The sequence below is a fragment of the Podospora bellae-mahoneyi genome, chromosome 7 (assembly GCF_035222275.1).
Source record: "Podospora bellae-mahoneyi strain CBS 112042 chromosome 7, whole genome shotgun sequence".
Lineage (NCBI taxonomy): Eukaryota > Fungi > Ascomycota > Sordariomycetes > Sordariales > Podosporaceae > Podospora > Podospora bellae-mahoneyi.
In genome coordinates, this window is record NC_085886.1 from 394,930 (window position 1) to 412,562 (window position 17,633).

Here is a 17,633-nt window from a genome sequence, read left to right on the forward strand (position 1 = left end):
TTGAATGTACAGGAGGAGGTCAATGAGCCAGTCTTTGTCCAAAAAAGCAGTCATGAATTGCAAATGTATCGCAGTATATGGTATCACCTCCCAAGCTGTCCCCCTCCCCACCTTTCACCCCAGTCCTTTTACGCTCTCCTCCCAGTCAAGAGATCCATCTCTTCCGGCCTCACCCTCTTGGTCTTCTTGAGCCACTTCCATACCAAGATGTTCACCAGATACACCACAATGCCGATGTAGCTCGTCATAAACTTGTCGATCTGGAACTGGGGGATGAAGGCCGAGTACCCGCTAAAAATAATAACCAAGATGGTAACCATGAGCGCAATGTAGGAGCCCCATGGCAAGAGAGGGTTGCGGTAAGGCATGATCTCTCGTGGGATGCCTTGCACCTTCATGGCTCTGATCATGGAAATGTAGCTAACCAACACGGCGATCCAGTTCAGAGCGCCAAAGACGGTGACGAGCGAGACAAAGTATCCAAACACTGTCGTGGCATCCTTGGTGGCGTTCATGAAGCCGAGGGCAATAAAGATGGAGGAGAGGGCTACTGCGGGAATGGGTACACCACGCTTGTTGGTGCGCTCCATAATCTCTGGTGCTTGTCTGTCCTTGGCCAGGGCCCAAACAGTGCGTGATGCGAGGTAGATATCCGAGTTAGCGGCACTGATCGTGAAGACTAGCAGCATTCCGTTGACGGCATCGGCGAGCTTGTCCACACCGGCACGTTGAGCTGCAACGGTAAAAGGGGAGGCCACTGTTTCTGGTCAGCTCGGCAATTTCGGCACGTATATGGGCCACAACTTACATCCGCCAATCCTCTCCCTTGTCGCCCTGAGCAACTCGGGACTGTCGTACGGGACGGCCATCCCGAGGACCAGCACGCCGGCGACGTAGAAGAAGACGATTCTCAGCAAGGTCTGGTTCACAGCCCTCGGCACGTTCTTTCTCGGGTCAGGCGTCTCGCCAAAGGCCACACCCACCAGCTCAGTGCCCAGATACGCAAAGGTTGCCTGCACGATGCAAGCCCAGACACCCAAGAATCTGCCGGTCGAGCCATGGACGTAGAAGTAGTCATCCTTCCAGCGCACATTGTACTCAGCAAATGCCCCCGGCTCGGTCCAATACCAAAAGCCTGATCTGAACCCCGAGGGACTGCCGCCCAAAGAGAGAATGAAGCACATCAGAATCAGCATAATGATGACCAGCGCCTTAGCAAGCGACATCCAAAATTCTGCCTCGCCAAAAAATCGTACGTGGATCAGCTGTTCCTCGGTGTCAGTCTTTCTCTCATGTCTCTTACTGTCCCAGGACGAGCACTCACATTCAGCAGTATAATCACCACCCCAAACACCACAATCCACACACTGACATTTAGATCCTTGACCCAATACTGCAATATAATGCCCGTCGCCGTCAGATTATTCGGCAGCACAATCACGTATTTAAAGAAGTAATTCCACCCCGTCGCAAACCCCATGGCTGGGTCGACAAACCTCGTCGCATACCCAGAAAACGACTTTTTGTGCGGCAGCCAAGCACCCATTTCACCGAGCGCGACCATGACGATGTAGACGACGAAGCCCATGAGGACGTAACCGATGAGGAGGGAGCCGGGACCAAACCTTAGTGCTGTGCCAGTGCCGATGATCAGACCAGTGCCAATTGCGCCTGCGATGGCCATCATGTCTGGGGAATTACTTGTTAGCACTTAAAAATTGGGAGGATAACACAGGAGGAGAAAGAGAGGCATACTGAGTTGTCTAGGCCGCATCCCGCGATGCAAATCATCCGGGCCCAGCACGCCCTCGTCCACCATGCCGGCTTCCTCGCTGCTGCTGACATCTGGGGCGCCTGGTGCGGTTGCTGGAGGGGGGGAGTCGGGGTGTTTCTCGTCGAGGGCGCGTTTTCTGAAAAAGGCGGCCATGTTGGCGAGGCAGATGCGAGTTCCTTTTCGCCTACTCGTGATGGTTGTGCAAAGGGACGGGGTGAGGGGAGGGGGAAAAAAAAACAAAAGGACGGAGAGGGTGATAAGAAAGGCAGATAGATTGACGAGGTCGGAATCTCCAAAGTAATATAATTTTCCTACTGGCTGCTTCCCCGCCTCTCTCTGTCGGGTTTGCCAGATGATTGTGACTTGGTGCGACCTACCTACTTGGACGTGGATTGGGATGTATGTATGGCCTCCCCCGCCAATACCCGTCGTCAATGGGCAGGGCTCGGTGTGCCGAAAGGGAAAGAAGGCTCAGATGTGGAAGTAGCATGCACATCAGGTCACCGGGGCGCCTTGGACCTGACAAGGGCAGGGCAGCCAAAGGGGAGAGACACCGCCAGACCAGATAAGGAAAAGATAGACCAGGGAGGATGTTTCTCATGTTTTTGGCTGGTGTCCTACTTTCATGGAACGGCCAGGTTTGGTGGGACCCAACCACCATGAGGTCTGGCTGGGTGATAAGATGGGGGTCAGTATCTCCCTGGCGAGATCATTCCGAATCAAGTCATCCCGAGGGCCGTTGTCGTGAGGGGAGGGGTCTCTGTGGCGTCAGTGTTGCTCGTGAGTTACCTGAGTGTTACATTCTAGATCAGCCAATGGGAAGCTGTGTCAGCAAGCAAACAGAGCCAAGGGCCTGGGCCGGCGGTAGAATCGCAACCTACAGTGACGATGGTTTGTCCTCGGTTCCCAATTCAGTCTATCCCTCCGCTCCCCGGCAGTGAACATCACATCGTTGCGGCGCAGCTTGGCGAATCGAAACAAGCTTTGATAGCGCAAGCTTGGCCAAGATCAAGCTAATGCCCAGAAAAAAAAAAAACGGGCGGGGGGCGTTCGAAGTTCTGGCCAGCCACACAGCCACTTGTAACGCTAGGCCCGGAAAGGAAGGTAGCTCAACAATCACAGCCGTCATCAACCGACAGATGGGGAGTACAGCATTCCAAAATAGTTTGTTTTACGTCTTGATACAAGACCGAAGGCATCTCCAAGCCCAAAATTCTGCTTCAAAATCTTCTCATGGCTACAGCTGCGGCGCAGTAGCAACCGACAACCGTCGGTGTAGCCGCATGTTCACCTCGGCGTAGTCAACCTCATCCCCCTTGGCCGTAATCAACCCATATCTGATGAAAGGGTCAACAAAGACGGTTGTAGAGCTGCGCTTGGATTCTCTCCGAAGCAGAGCCGCCTTGACCTCCTCGGGTGTCAAAAGGTAAAACTCCTTCACCTCATCAATATCGATAGTTTCGAATGGTGAAGTGCCAGCAGTTACTCCGCCAGCAACAACCGTGCTATCCAACATACCTATTGGGGCATATGCTGATGATTGTGCTACAACGAGGGACCCGGATCTTGATGACCCTGGTCGTGCCAGTGTACACTTTTGATTGTTGGCCATGACTACTCCCTGATATACTTGCTGAGGTTGAGTGTTTAACTGCTTGTGGGGGAAGGCTAAATGCGCGGGCCTCACAGTATGAAAGCTGGCGGGAGGCGAGAGTCAAATGGTGCATTTCGGTGCAGTTCAAGCTAGAGACCTCCCTTGGATAAGGCTGGTAAACAGCTGGCACACCGGCTGCGTAATTTATGGTTCTCGATGGGATTAAATACTTTCTTTGACCTCTCCCAGCAATGAATTACGCGCTCATTCCTGTGGATTGCTCTGCCGTCGGCCTTTATCTGTTGAGTTTAGGAACCCGGAGAGTTGATTTTAAATAGCTCATGCAGTAATCTGCCTGCGGGATACAGGTGCCTAAAGAAGGATAGATACATGTATTGAGCAATACCTCCCAAGCCCACCATAGCACTGATTACATTACCGAGCCTTGATAGCATCCAGACCGAGCTTTTATGACATTAGGTTCTATCCCAGACCACCTTATCTGGGCTTCTAGAAGACCCAGTCCAAGCTTTTGAATAGCTTATCCCAGCTCTTATCATTCTTGTTGTGAGGTGAGGCTCCCTGGCATACCAACACATTGGAAAGGGGTCTGAGAACGTGGATATTGTATCTATGCATCTGGGCATTGAGAATCTGTCACCCGTGATAGTTCGTTTTTGGCGGAAGTATAGTTTTTTGTAGCGAGGTAAGGTACTGTATTGCGAATCCCACTTTAGTGTAAGGATTAATTAAATAAGGATTAGTATATAGCTATATTAAAGAATAATTTAGTTAATAATGACCTTACCATTAAATAATTTAAAAAGTTTTTATATTAAAGACTTAACTTAAAAGTTTATTAATACCTTGTTTTTTTTTTATTTATAATAACTATAGCTTCTATACTACTGACGACTTTATAATCCAATACTATAGAAGTAATATTTACTTTTTTTTTCTTATCGTACTATCACTTTTACGTCCTTTAACCCCTAAATATTGATTACTTTTCTAGTGTAAAGAAGGCGTATAAAAGGTCTATAACTATAAACGACGCCCTTATTAATAATATACTTAACGGTGAAGCCGATTTAGTTCGGCTATATAGCTGTGCCCGTAAGTAGGGCTTTAGGAAAAAAAATATTATTAGCGGCTAGCGTGGGATAGGATTATGGCCTATATGTAGGCGTAAACCGCTCTCTTTAAGTCAGGTGGTAATCCTGTGGTGCCGTTGGATCTCTCTTCAAAAACACCTACTTTCCATACCGTGGGGGATTCCCAGGTGGCCAAGAAGGTCAGGGACCTACTCAAGAACCATACGCCGGCCGGAAAACGGCTTGCGGCAAGGACTCTCACCAGTACTATACTCACACTGAGATCTGAGGCATCCATCCACAAAGCTGATGCGGCAAGGCACCAACAGAACGCCCAGAAGGCCCAGGAAGCAAGAAAAAGGCGCAAGTTGAATAGAGAAGACTCGAATTCCAAGTTTGTGAGGCTCTGTGAACTGGAAGATGCCTGCATTGAAGGGAGGGTGGTGGAGGAAGAAGTGGTAGCCAAGGAGGATGTGGAGCAGCCAGAGCCAGCCCAGCCTGTGTAGCGCAGCGCACGTCAAACCAGGCGCAAGCGAGAAGCAGATGCAATATCTGACTCTGACAGTGAATGAGCTACATTTTAGTATAACTTCCATAGAAATTGACCCAATATTGGTCTTGTTGTGGCCAGTGTGAGCATTCAGGGGTAATCTCAACAAGGTTGTGTGGCTGGTGTGGTGGTCGTGGACCAGATCCACATGCGGTCCATTTCCTGGTCATCCAACCTATCGTCAGTTATACATTTATATGTTCCAACATATCTAGATCATGAGCCATGACGCCCAGTGTGGAAGAAGTAGATGTATTACGTATATAGTATTAGCAGACGATATATACTAGATCCCACTGTCCATGCCCCGAACGGCAACATCCAACAGCTGTCGCGCCCCACCCATCCTTGATGCGTTGCCCAGTCTACACAGCAATGGCCTTGAAGTCATCGACGTAGAAATAGAGATACGGCGTGGCGCCGGAGTTGCGGAAGCGCACCTCGATCTCACCCTGACCCGTGGCGTCTGTGGTGAATGTGATGCCGGTGGGACGGTAAAAGGCAGCGCTGTTGTAACATTGGTTGGCGCTACCGATGACACTGCCCTTGTACAGGATGTCAATGCTGGTGCCGGCGTCATAGTTGAGGCAGCGATACAAGAAAGAGAACGCATAAGTGGTTGACGGGCGCCCGACGAAGGTCTCGCGTATGGCGACGTATTTGGAACCGGTGCTAGGCGGGTAGGGGCGGATGACAACTTGGCCGCCGGCACAGTAAGAGCCACCTGTCATGCACGGGTTCACGCCGTTCACGATATCAAGCCTTCCGCCAGTAGAATCCTTTGTATCAGTCCATGGGAGAATGTTGCCGGTCCTCAAGTAGTCCTCGAACCCACCGTTGACGATGATGTTGACGGGGATCGTGACGGCTGGGGCGGCGACGGAGACGGTAGCCACCACATTGTCCGTGACAGTCTCAACAACGGTGCTCTGTATTACCATGTAAGTCAACAGACGTCCGGAGAGAACAACGGGGCGGAAACACGACGAACCTCGGCCTCAACAACGGCAGTAGAAACAGCGGTCTCAAACACGGTCACGGTAGACGCGGTAGCGGTTGACAGAATGCAGCTGCAGGCCTTGCTGATGCGATCATCGTTGGACGAACACTGGGAGGCAATGACATCTGTCGGGTTGGGCAAGGCTGGATCAGCTTCGGTGATGGTGGGAGCTCGCTTCTGGTAGATGGTCGAACGTTCGCTGCCAGTCCTGCATGGGGATGTGTGTGAGCAAAAGATAAGTATTCATGTAATGGAGGAAGCAGACCACGTACACTGTAAATGTCGCCGTGGTGACAGTGAGTGTCGTTAAGGCCGTCTCGACATTGAGCAGAGTCGATGTGACCGTCTCGACCTCGGTGACGGTGGTGGTAGCGGGTTCCAAGGCCAACCAAGAAGAGCAGAACGACTCTCCGAACGCAGGGTCGGCAGCAATAGCACCCAAGCACTTGTTGGAGCCGCACTTGTTGGTACAAGCCGCGTTAGACACGCCGGCCAGAACGCCGGCGCTGATGCAGAGCAACCAAGACCTCATATCGACTGTCCAACAACCCGAGGTAGTTAGGTTGATGTTGTTGTTTGAAAACGAATGTAATTGTTCAAGAAGAACTACGAAACAGAGGGCCAAAAAGGAGTGACGCGGAGAGGAACTCTGGAGGAGAAAGGACAAGAAAACAAAAACATGATGGACTTTTCGCCACTTTTTAATCAAGCATCAATGCCTGCTCTCTTTCATGCAGTTTCAAATGCACTATTGGGGGGCTTAAAATTTGATGGATCTATTTGAGCCGCACTATTGACGTCCTGGCTGTAAACAGTCATGCTCCGACAGCCGCTCAACACGTGCCACCCCGGGATCAAGCTGAAAACCCCCTGAGATTTTGATCGGTCTGGATCGTGACAGGGATCCGAACCTGGAGTGTCCCATCATCCGACCAGTCGGAACCGAGACCCACCCACTCCACCGGGCCAGCCAGCCACCGCATCGACATTGGACCTTTTTTTGTGCATCACAAAAATGGCATTTGCGCTCTGTCAATTCAGCCAGCAGTCTTGGCTGAGATTTCTGTGTTGTTGGAATCTCGGGCCTCTTCCATCCTCCCCTGGCCGTGCACCAAATCCCCTCACATCCGCAAAAGCAGGCGCCTCATGTCAAAGTTGGGCCCACAAAATCTTGGAGGAAGCTCCAGGGGACAGGCTCCCACTGTGGCGGCGATGTTTATCCTGGTTTCTGTCTCGGCTTGGACGAAACAAGGTGGGGGGCGGGCGGGAGGTCACCGAGCTCAGATTGCTGAAGAATTTGCATGTATCTCTCTGCCAATAGGCCGTGGAGACGGACTTACCGGCGATACATTTTTAGGGGACTCCGGGATGGGTGTCTGGGAGCCTGAGAAGCATGTTTTCCGACACTTTCTTTGCCAAGGTTGGCGAGAGGATTGTAGTCAGATTCCAAGATGAAAGGTTCAAAAGCAGATACATCGTGAACGTTGCTTGCCGGGGATTGGAAGACGCGGGCGGTACCTTGCGTAATTCGGACCAAAGAGAAATATACCAGGCAGGTTAACTTGGGGAATGACAGAGATAAACAATGGCGGCCATACCTTTGAAATCCGGTTCTGATGGCTTTGCGGATGGTAGTTAAGGTACCTCCATTTACTTTCTCAAGCATACTGTCGTTGTTTTTGGGTTCGATGTTGAGGCTGAGTTGAACAGGAAGAATGGTTACAGGGAGTTCTCCCGCGAAGTGAAGGAAAAGCTGGTACGGATAGGTAGGTAGGTAGCTATATCCGACTTTAGCTCCGGGTCACAGGTTCAGTCATCTGATCTTCCGGCATGTATACACTCTTGTTGTGCAGCTACCCACCCTGCTCTTTTGCTGTCTTAGCCCAGCCTCAAAGCAGAGAGCGGCATTTCTTTACTCTGGTCTTGGATGAGACTACAAAGAGCATTACAGCCTCTTGCTGTTGTGGCTATTGTCCATCTCATGTTCGTGACATTTGTTTGCTTTTTATACAGCCTTCTCTTTGTCGAACATTGGGGGGATATACCCCTGGTGGTTGCTGGGCCAACGCTCCACGAACAACACCGCGCCAAGCCGCCACCTCTTGTCCAAACTTAGATTAAGATATGAGGAAAAGAATAAATAATAGGGTTGAAGTAAAGAATGTATTCTTATCGGTTATCTATTACAACTTCCCGCCCATGTACTAGTCGTCCACATTTAACCCCTGTTTCCTGGACTGGGCACGTGGGGAACGTGGAGCTTCAGAACCGGAGCGCTATTGGATGGCACTGTAACTATGGTGGGTGGTGATGAAACAGGAAACTTCGAACTGTTAGCTCTTATCCCATCCGCAAACATCTCATAATGGGAACAAAAAGATAAGGTTGGTACGTACCGGCTTCTCGTCTCGCGACTATCACTGATGGTGAGGAACGTCCCCAGCGACAACACCCTTGAAGACTAGAACTGATTCAATGCGAACCGTCCCCGGGGCGAAACCGCAAGACAGGCGTCTTTGAGAGGGCCTCCCTCAAAGATAATGAAGACGGGGTGCGACTTCCCAACTTCCAGGGCCAGACTCCGTCAATTGAACACAGGTAATCCAATCCGGGTCATCACTTGTGAGAGCGTGCATGGCGGTTTTGTTGTACATAGCCGTTAGCTTGCCATGCAGGACCCGCGAGCCGGTAATTCTCGTGGATCTGCTGTATGTGGTGATGGGATGAACTGCAATAATGGCTGGCATCCCGTTCCGAGCGCGGCTTAGTCGCTCATCTATCCGATATGCCGGTCCACGCTCCTCGCCGAAGTAGGAATTGGGGGCCAGTTCGGTATCGTTCTCGTATTGTGCTATGTCACGCACAAACCGCAGAGCCATGACAGAAAGAGCGCAACAGGCTGATGGTACGTTGCCATCGTTTTTACGACGGTGCTGAAACCCGCACTAGGAGGCTTGGGCAATTCTGCAACCCTAGGCTGCGGACAATAGCGACATTCAGTCCTTGTGCCCATGAGGTGCCGTCTCTGGCAGCCTTCCAAAGGTCAGGCGACATTCTTCTCAGTCCCCCAGCCATAAGATCGCGGTGGTAATGGCAGGCTGCGAGAAGCTCCCAGACACAATTGTGGAAAGTGTGATAGAAGATTCTTCCGGCAATGAGCTGAGAGCGGTAAGTCCCATTGGGCACTCTGTCCACAATGCTTGGATCTTCATGACGTGGAAGAGTCAATGGTCAGTCGGGTTCGAACAGAAGTCCGGGGAGCTTGGCTGCCAACTCGCTGAGGAGTGTCTCGGACGGGGCGGACATGGTGCTGACGAGCAAGTCAACAGTTAACTCAGATCGGTTCGAGGGTAACGATGGAAGGTTGTACTTACGAGATGCATAACCTGGAAGTGGTGGAAATTCGAGGTAGCCTGTTCTAATCGAAGATGGGTGCCGAGGCCGATTTCCAGTCTCGTGGTTGTCGCAGAGGTAGGTGTTGGGGGGGAGTTAGAAAAAGTGCCAGACTGTATCGACTGCGAGCTCCCACTGACAGATTGCTCAGCAGCACTGACCGCACTAGGGCACTGTCCTCAATTTTGAAGCCCACAAAATTTGAAATCTGAAAAGGCCTGCTGGGATAGAAGTCACTGTGCATTTTAACAAGTCGCAGTCAGGTAAGTCGTGTTGGCAGGAGCGTGGTTGGGCCAAACACCACCACCAAAACACATGTTTCAGCTGATAAGAACCCTTTACAAGTGGTTGGTTTACTTTAACTTAGTAATGGTACCTCTTGGGCATGCATTCAACTGTGACCTCGGTGGAAAGGCTGGCGAATTGGCACTGCCAGGGCAGCTGGGAGCAGGACCATAAACCTTGATAGCTGGAAAGCCCGCTCCAACATCCAACAAATTGGAGAGCCCTTCTCATGGTTCAGTGGTAAGTGGGAGCACATGCAGGTGCCCGCGCTAGTGCTTTCTTGTTCGTTCGAGAGTTTGAAACTTGGAGTCTGCGCTGCTTTTACATGCTATCTAGTGTGTACGAGTGGAAGCTGGCGTTAGGGAGTTGCCCCCCCTAGCTTCCCACTTACCTCGGATATTCCAGGTTCAAATCCTGGGGTGAAGCATCAAGTCCTTGTTCTCCTTCATTTTTCCGTTTTTGTTTTTGTTTCCTTTTGTGTCACTCCTAGTTAAGGTACACAGGAAATTATCATTAAAATAGTTTCAAGATGATACCAAAATAACCTCATGGTGTGGCAGAGGCATGCTCTACCCTGGTGTTTTTGTGTCAACTATCTCCTACACCTCGATATTACAAGCTTATTTATCTGCTTTACTTGATAATACCTAGGGTATGTATTTTATTTATGTATTAATAGATAATTCTTCCTTATAGTTAAACTCTTGTGACTACGTGCATATACACACATTCGAGAGCATCTTGCAAAGGTCACTCAATTCTCACACTTGGCTGATTGGATACTTCACAGTTCTTGTCGACATTGGTACCATTCAAAGGCGCGTTAAGATTACAAAAAATATCCTAGTAAAACATTTTGCCAGCCTCTGCTTTTTCCAGACCCTACGGAGCACGAGGACCGGCTAGAACATCGATAGCCTGACACGACTTCTCTCCTTCATCGCTTGCACTCACCGACTACCTACTTCACACACGACTCGGGTATCATCAACACCAAAAGCCAAATAACAAAGAAAGCACCTATGTCCCAAGCCAACTCAGCGGGAGCTCGATCAGAATCGAGACCAAGACAACCCACCCACCAGTTTCGATCACCGCCCCTCTCCTCTACTCCCCATTCGGCACCTAAGCCTGGGCCGTGATGACAGTAGTCGTCGCCCCCTTCACCACTTCCGCATCCTCCTTCTTCACACCGTCCTTCTCCTCGTCATCCTTCTTGGTCGCCGTCTCCTCCCCCTCCGGCACAGCCTCCAGCTTGGTCTTCTTCGCCTTCTTCTTCTTGTCCTTCTTGTCGGCCGCGCCCTCCTCACCCTCAGCGTCGCTTCCCTCGGCGTCGGCCTTCTTATCGGCCCTCTTGAGACTGCTGAGGCACCCAAACAGGGACTTGAAGATGGCGGCGACCTTCTTGAGGGGGTTCTTCTTCTTGTCTTTGGTGGACGAAGCAGAGGATGAGGAAGAGGATGACGAGCTGGAGTTTTCCTCGTCGTTGTCAGATTTCTTGGCCTTCTTCTCCTTCTTGGCCTTCTTCTTGTCGTCGGCCTTGGTCTCCTCGGTGGCGCCGGCCTCCTCGGGTGTGGTGGCGGCGACGGCAGCGTCAGCAGTGGGGGCGGTGGTGGTCTCCTCCGTGGCAGCAGCAGCGGGCTTGGGCTCCTCAATGGCGGGAGCGGCGGTGGCAGCAGGAGGGACAGCGACACCATCGAGCTTGAGCTCGAGCTTCTGTTGTTCTTCGGCCATTTTTGGTGATGATGTGGGGAGGTAAAGACTGTGAGGGAGGAAAGTTCAACTCGAAGGCGAGTGTGAGAGCGGTGGAAAAAGGGAAAAGGAAAAGAAGGGAATGAAGGAATGAAGAAGATGGACGAGAGAGCGAGTGAGAATGGAGGAATGAAGGAGAAGATGAAGAGTTTCTTTCTGCTAAAAAGGGAAAAAAGGGGGGGCTTTGCGTGGAGCCTCAATCTAACATCACCTTTTCAGTTTGTCATTGCTGCTGGGGCCCGCTCTCAGGCCTTCCCTTCTTGTGACCCCAACACTTTCATCAAGCACTTTCTTCACCACCGGCCGGCTGTCAAAATTACCATATCACGTATCGGCCAAATGGCTAATCTCGGTCGGGAGGTTACGAAGTAAAGACTCTGTACCTAGCGTTCGTCGCGCGAAACCCAAGCGGCGGCAACCCTGGAAATTGGATTTCGGGGTGATACCGACACGCCGCTGCCATCTCGGCAAACAAAATGTTATCAGCTCTCGCAATCTCACACAGGCCGACACCACCGTCTCACCGATACCAGCCCAGCAGAACGCAATCTGATACGGACAGGCAGTGCGCGCCCAAGGACAGCTCCCACGTTGCTGTTGACACCTGCGCCAAGCCCGACATTGCGGGCGCTATCGCCATGTCAATATTTGCCAAGAAAATGGTTCCAGAACGCCGCCCGAGCCCCTGGACCCACCTCTCACGGCGGGTAAACCCCCCCGGGTTGGAACCCCCGATCGCGTTAGTCAGGGGCATTGGGCTCGTCCGTCCGATTGCGATCGTTTGCAGACCCAAGATCGCGGATTAAAAAACATGATCGTCGCGGGAAGAAAAATGTTGAACGGCGTGGATGGTGATCATTTATTTGCGTGTGGTCGATCCAAGTTATATGCTGTCATCACGACTGTTTCTCTTCCCTCTCTTCACCCTCCTTTACCTCTCCTTCAGGGACCTTCAGCTTCCCATTCCCATTCCTCTCCCTCGTCCCATCTCGCCCCGTCATCTTCCTCCCAAACGACTTCTTGTCCTCATGACCAACCCCCTCCCAAGTCTTTGTATCCGGCAGCCCGTACGTACTGATCCCTCTCCCCCATGTGGTCCAAGGAAACGTCCATCTCACCACCTCTTCCGGCACATCCCCACCATCCGGCAGCATGTCCCTCCAATCTTTTGGCTTGTCTCGGTGGATGAGGTACCCGCCTAGATGCCGATGCCAGATGTCTGGCGGTCTCTGGTCCGGATACTTTCCTTTGCGTGACGCGTCTGGGTCACGAGTCCAATGGGACGCGATCGAGAGCTGGACTTGACGCTCGATGCCGCGGTGGCCGGTGACAGTGGTGACATCGTTGGCCCAGCCGTATAGATAAACAGAGCGGTTCAGCAAGGAAAGGTCGCTGGATACGCCGAGAGCCATGGGAGGGAGGCGGCCCGAAGAGATAAGAGAAGGGACCTCGTCATGGGTGATGTCTGGGACGACTTGAACCGGGAGTTGGAGGTCACCGGGAACTGGGACGGTGGACCATTTCTGGAGGGATTGGCGCAGTTCGTCTGCCGAAGATGGTGAACTGGTAGGGCCGGCCGACGGCGGGATGATGAAGGATGCGCGGGTCTCTTCCGAGTGGGTTGAGATGGCGCTGATGAGCTTGCGAAAGTATTTTGCGGCGAATTCGGTGCACACTAATTTCTTGCCCCGCAAGGCAGGATACAGCACTGTGGCTAGGATGTCTTGACGAGACACCAGCTCATTATTGTCGGTTTCGTGGTCGGCAACAGAGCGAGTGATGATTTCTTGCTGCACAAGAGGCTGCAGCGGGATGGGGCCATGATGAAGATCTGTGACGAGAGCCACGAGTGCGCTAGGGTCCAGGTTGACGGTCTCGGTGATTGTATTGCAGTCGTCTGGAGAGACGACCAGGTCACGCTCATGAATCAGAGTCTGGATGGCCGTTTCAAGAGGAGGAGGGTCGTTGACAAGGAACGGACTTCCTGCGCAGATCAGATCGACCTTGACATCGGTTCCGCCAACCTTGTTTTTAATGTGATCCAGCACCCTGTCGACAACAGCTGATTGTCCTTCCTGGAGGCCAGGCAAGATCAGATGAAGGTGACGGCAGTGATTCCACCTCGCAGCCAAGATGACCTTGGAGACTGCATCGACAAATTCGGTATGGCCGAACCCGTTTCCTTCGTCGTCACCAGCCTCATCCCTTTCGTCCTCAGAATCAGCATCGCTTTCCCAACCTTCTGCCATGACTTGATACTCCAGTGTCCTAGCGGAAATGGACAGAAACTTTATCCATGTCTTTCCATTATCCACGACGGCATCAACAGTGACAACCTTTTCTTGAAAGGGCTGGTCCTTGTAAGCCAACCACCCGCTACCAGTCGGCACCGCGACGCGAGGACTCCTCGGGAAGTCTTTGTTGATGGCCACCAGCCCATGACACTTTTTGACCAGAGACCACCGGTCATCCCAGCAGCAAGACCTTATACCCATGTACTGGGCGGCGGAAATGTTGTTGCCATTGTCAGATTTTGTGTTTCGCTTTTGAACCACCTTATACAATGCGCGCTGCTGGACTTTGAGGAGAGGATAGAGTCCATAGATGGGCCGAGATGCGTCTTTGGAAGCATTGGCGAGGGTGCTAAGCTCGTCTATGCAGGTTCTCCATTGTGCCAGGAGGGACTCGATGTAGCTGTCTAGCTCTGGACCTGGTTCCATTTCTGCTATTTTGGCGTTTGGTTTGGTCCGAATCGGGAGACTTGTCGATGAGTCATTGGGCTCTGATGGCGACAATTGTTCTGTTGCCGTTTCACCTGTAGCCATTTCACAGGTATTTCCGATTCCTGTCCGTCGAATTAGTAGTGAGATGCTGATATGCCTTGGCGATGCTGCTGTGGTTATTATTTTGAGCTCGTGCTGGATGGATGGACGTCGGATTGATGGGGGTGAATGGAGGGGCAGCAAACAGCACAAAAATAGAGGGGCAACTCTTGGCGCATCCAGGGTAGCTTCACAACATGGAGAACAACAGAACCAGTGACTGCTAGCCACATAATACCACAACTTTCCACCATTTCCATAACAAAGAAGGCGCGATGGCAGAGTGGTCTAATGCGTGAGACTTGAAATCTCATTTCTTCGGAAGCGTCGGTTCAAATCCGGCTCGCGTCGTTTTTTTGGTGATTCTGGGAATTGACAACTCCAATCAGCTGATTTCAGCTCCAGCTTGCATCTCTGTGCATTATCTGGGTCCAGAGCGGGCGGTCATCGTGGATAACTTGTGTCCGGGTGCTTGTGTGCTGTGTGCCTACCAGCCTACAGGGGCTGCCAGGCAACAACGCCTTAGCGCCAGAATCTCCCCCAAAACGCTCTCGCTGCATCCACACGCGGATGGCATCACGTTGTACCATTTCACGAATATATTTTTATAAAAACGAGCCCTTGAAACCTCCTGCATGATGGGATCCTGTGCATTCTTCATACTCCACATTTTGCCGCCATGTTTGTCACCCCCTATGGCCCCTTGTCCCACAACTGCTTGCTGACACTCCCGCAGGAAGACCCAACGCGATGAGAAGACTATTGATCTTGCTCAACTCTTGCTTGACTTGGATTTCGGAGCTCAGGTCAACGTCAAGGGCGTCGATAGTGACTTCCACGTCAGTGTCTTTATCGAGGTTGACGAAAATGGCATTCGTGTCCGCATGATTGACAACCAGGGGAACGTTAGGGTGCCGCCATGCAAAACTACATACCCATTCTCAAAGAGACTACGATGGACTCGCAAACGTCAAAATGATGACATCCAGCGGCAAATGCGGTCTCTGGACCCTCGAGGCTTGCTATTTTTCCATTTCATTCGATCTCTCACGCTGCAAAACGACGCCTTTACTGGCGAACGAGGGGAGACAAAGCAGTGGTTGAGAAGGGTTAGTTGGCGCCCTGTAGAAGATGAGAGTCATTGTGTCGAGCTACGCAGTGCCACCCAGGTCGTCCGTCATGCTGGCAAGGGCAAAGGGGGCCACGCCGAAAGCCCACAAACTTCCGAAAACACAACCCGGTTTCATATGATAAAAAAATCTATCTTGGATAGCGGCGCCCGTAACTGCCTTGTTATGGCCTTTCCAGTTTGTCAGCATGGGGTTGGTCCGTGGACAAAGGATGAAGACAGCTTCTCCTATGCTTACAGGAAACTCAGTCCGTTCAAGGTGAGTCCGGCGGTTTCACTCGACTGTGGGGTGCAAGGCTGACATTTCGATGCTGTAGTTTCTCATACATGCAGACAGATGGGGTGTACCTGACCACACAAAACCCCACCGACGAATACACCAAGACCATAAGATGACCGACTTCCACACCCGGGCCATGGCCAAATGTTTCAAGGACTTGTCCGAGATTCCTTCGCTTCGATATACCTGGATCCAGTTCCTCCCGTCCATGGATCTTCTCAAAAGTTATGATGCACGGCAGGGGAATGGGATCTGCAGAGACGGTGGAGTCTGCGCGACACTGCCTCGTTGGCTTTCCGTCCTCCCTGTCCTCGAAACCGAAGATGACCCTGACCGACAGGAGCTCCACGCCATGAGCGACCTTCGCCTTGCTCTCGCTGAGGGTCCCAATCCCGAGAACGAAACCTCAGTCCCGGATGTCTTGAACGGACCCCTCACATTCCCCAAGCCTTCTGCTCGGCTTCCAAGCTCTTGCATAACAAGGCGTCAGAGCGGCAATCTTGCCGCCAGTCTCAACACCACACCGACACTCGCGTCTCTGTCCTTATCCTCAAAATACCGCCGAAGTGACCTAGAAGTCGTGCTAAGCGACTACGCCCTCAACCTCTTCCCAACAGAAGCAGCTATCACCAACATCCTTGAGTCTCTTGTCAAAGAAAGCAAAACCGCAGCCTGGTACTCGAGATTCTTTTTCCTCCGCCCCCAAAACGAAGCCTGGCACTCTCGAACCTCTCGGTTTCTGTTGTTAGCATACACAAAAACGCTTGAGCGTTCTCGCTTTGAAGCCGGACATCACGATGAGTGGAGGAGGCTTGTCAAGTCTATACACTTTATCCCGCTTAACTCGGGAAAGCTGCAGTCGGTAGAGGAGAATATGCATGTTGGGTTGTATGCACCTGAGGATAAAAGGGGGAGGCGGTTAGTGGAGTTTGGGGGTGATTGGACGAAGCTGGAGATCCCAGTGGTAGCGCTTGGTGCGTGGAATAATCCAGAGTGTAGGGAGTTGATTGAGAAGGTGAGGTATGTTGCTAGGAAATAGACGTGAGGAGAAGGTGGAGCAGTTGGTAGACGTGTATGTATAGGGAAGTGATCCTGCAAGGATTGCAGCCACGTACCTTTTGTCCAGGATGCCTGTTGACACTGAGGACTGGGGATTGACCCACTTTTCAGGGGGTTTGTTTACACTTGTATAAATCATCAATCATGACGCCAAGATGCGATTCAAGGGCGGTCTGGGGGTGTTTGAGATGATTGGATGCTTTTATATCTTCAGCGGAAAGGTAAACTGTCTTTCTCTTTTGGACTTCGTGAGATAAGGCGCATGGCACAATGTATGTAGGTAAGCCATATTGATCACAAGTGAAGACGGAAGACAGAGAGATATGAACAAACATGCCTACCCATGGTACAACTAAGGGGCTGAATAGCTCCCAAAGTGAAAAAGTCGAACTACCTTACATCATTGTATACCTAGGCTTGGGATTGTTAAGTTCAGCTCTCATTATCATGCACCCATGCCATCCTTCCAGGTTCATAAATCGGTTCCCTGTATCACATGAACGTCTGCCAAGTCAAAATGCCATTGTGATGGAAGCTTCAAACCTCTGAATGTCTCAGCTGTATATCGTGTAAGGAAGCAGCCATGCAAGTATGCGCTCTACATACTCGACTATCCACAATGAGCTATAGACCCTCTGCCAGACCCAAGAAAGAAGCATCAAAAGGGATTGTCAATCAGAGGAGATGAGGACAGCAGAGAAGCAACACGTCAAGTTCAAGATAAGATCCCCGTACACTACCCCCGTCTTTAACCCCATAAAAATCCTGTAACAGGCAAGAAGGAGCATCTGAAGGGTTCATGAAAAGTCAGCTTGCGCCCCACCGTCTGATCTTTCACTTCCTTGATTCCAAAATTCAACCTGCGACCTACCAAAGAACCCTCCCATGCGCGACTCACTTC

General features: G+C 51.4%; 5 protein-coding genes and 1 non-coding gene across 6 annotated transcripts; 2 read left to right on the forward strand and 4 right to left on the reverse strand.

Moving 5' to 3' along the window:
• Positions 1–128: 128 nt before the first annotated feature.
• On the reverse strand, positions 129–2,786 carry QC761_703760 (uncharacterized protein; the record flags this gene model as incomplete). The annotated part of the gene is made up of 5 exons (XM_062881950.1): positions 2,656–2,786; positions 1,756–2,577; positions 1,325–1,689; positions 809–1,265; positions 129–757 (listed from the first exon to the last, which is right to left on the reverse strand). Exons 2-5 carry the CDS (start codon positions 1,925–1,927, stop codon positions 129–131), a joined length of 1,623 nt encoding a protein of 540 aa, XP_062727850.1. The 5' UTR covers positions 1,928–2,577; positions 2,656–2,786.
• A 2,457-nt stretch (positions 2,787–5,243) lies between these two features.
• Positions 5,244–6,900, reverse strand: QC761_703750 (uncharacterized protein). The gene is made up of 3 exons (XM_062881949.1): positions 6,285–6,900; positions 6,004–6,220; positions 5,244–5,941 (listed from the first exon to the last, which is right to left on the reverse strand). The coding sequence occupies exons 1-3, from the start codon at positions 6,542–6,544 to the stop codon at positions 5,378–5,380; spliced, it is 1,041 nt and encodes a 346-aa protein (XP_062727851.1). The 5' UTR covers positions 6,545–6,900; the 3' UTR covers positions 5,244–5,377.
• Positions 6,901–10,815: 3,915 nt separating this feature from the next.
• On the reverse strand, positions 10,816–11,424 carry QC761_703740 (uncharacterized protein; the record flags this gene model as incomplete). Its single annotated transcript, XM_062881948.1, has 1 exon — positions 10,816–11,424. One exon carries the CDS (start codon positions 11,422–11,424, stop codon positions 10,816–10,818), a length of 609 nt encoding a protein of 202 aa, XP_062727852.1.
• A 914-nt stretch (positions 11,425–12,338) lies between these two features.
• On the reverse strand, positions 12,339–14,267 carry QC761_703730 (uncharacterized protein; the record flags this gene model as incomplete). Its single annotated transcript, XM_062881947.1, has 1 exon — positions 12,339–14,267. One exon carries the CDS (start codon positions 14,265–14,267, stop codon positions 12,339–12,341), a length of 1,929 nt encoding a protein of 642 aa, XP_062727853.1.
• A 266-nt stretch (positions 14,268–14,533) lies between these two features.
• QC761_0102500 lies at positions 14,534–14,615 on the forward strand. The gene has a single exon. It is a non-coding gene; the product is annotated as a tRNA-Ser (tRNA).
• On the forward strand, positions 14,595–17,114 carry QC761_703720 (uncharacterized protein). Its single transcript, XM_062881946.1, has 3 exons — positions 14,595–14,945; positions 15,001–15,652; positions 15,711–17,114. Coding segments are annotated over exons 1-3 (1,656 nt in total). The 5' UTR covers positions 14,595–14,943; the 3' UTR covers positions 16,713–17,114.
• Positions 17,115–17,633: the final 519 nt, after the last annotated feature.

Coding starts and splice junctions, on each gene's coding strand:
- QC761_703750 (XM_062881949.1), bottom strand. CDS start 6,544: ATGAGGTCTTGGTTGCTCTGCATCAGCGCCGGCGTTCTGGCCGGCGTG. Junction 6,221..6,284: donor ACCACGGCGACATTTACAGT/GTACGTGGTCTG, acceptor ATCCCCATGCAG/GACTGGCAGCGAACGTTCGA. Junction 5,942..6,003: donor CTGCCGTTGTTGAGGCCGAG/GTTCGTCGTGTT, acceptor ATGGTAATACAG/AGCACCGTTGTTGAGACTGT.
- QC761_703720 (XM_062881946.1), top strand. Junction 15,653..15,710: donor GGAAACTCAGTCCGTTCAAG/GTGAGTCCGGCG, acceptor TCGATGCTGTAG/TTTCTCATACATGCAGACAG.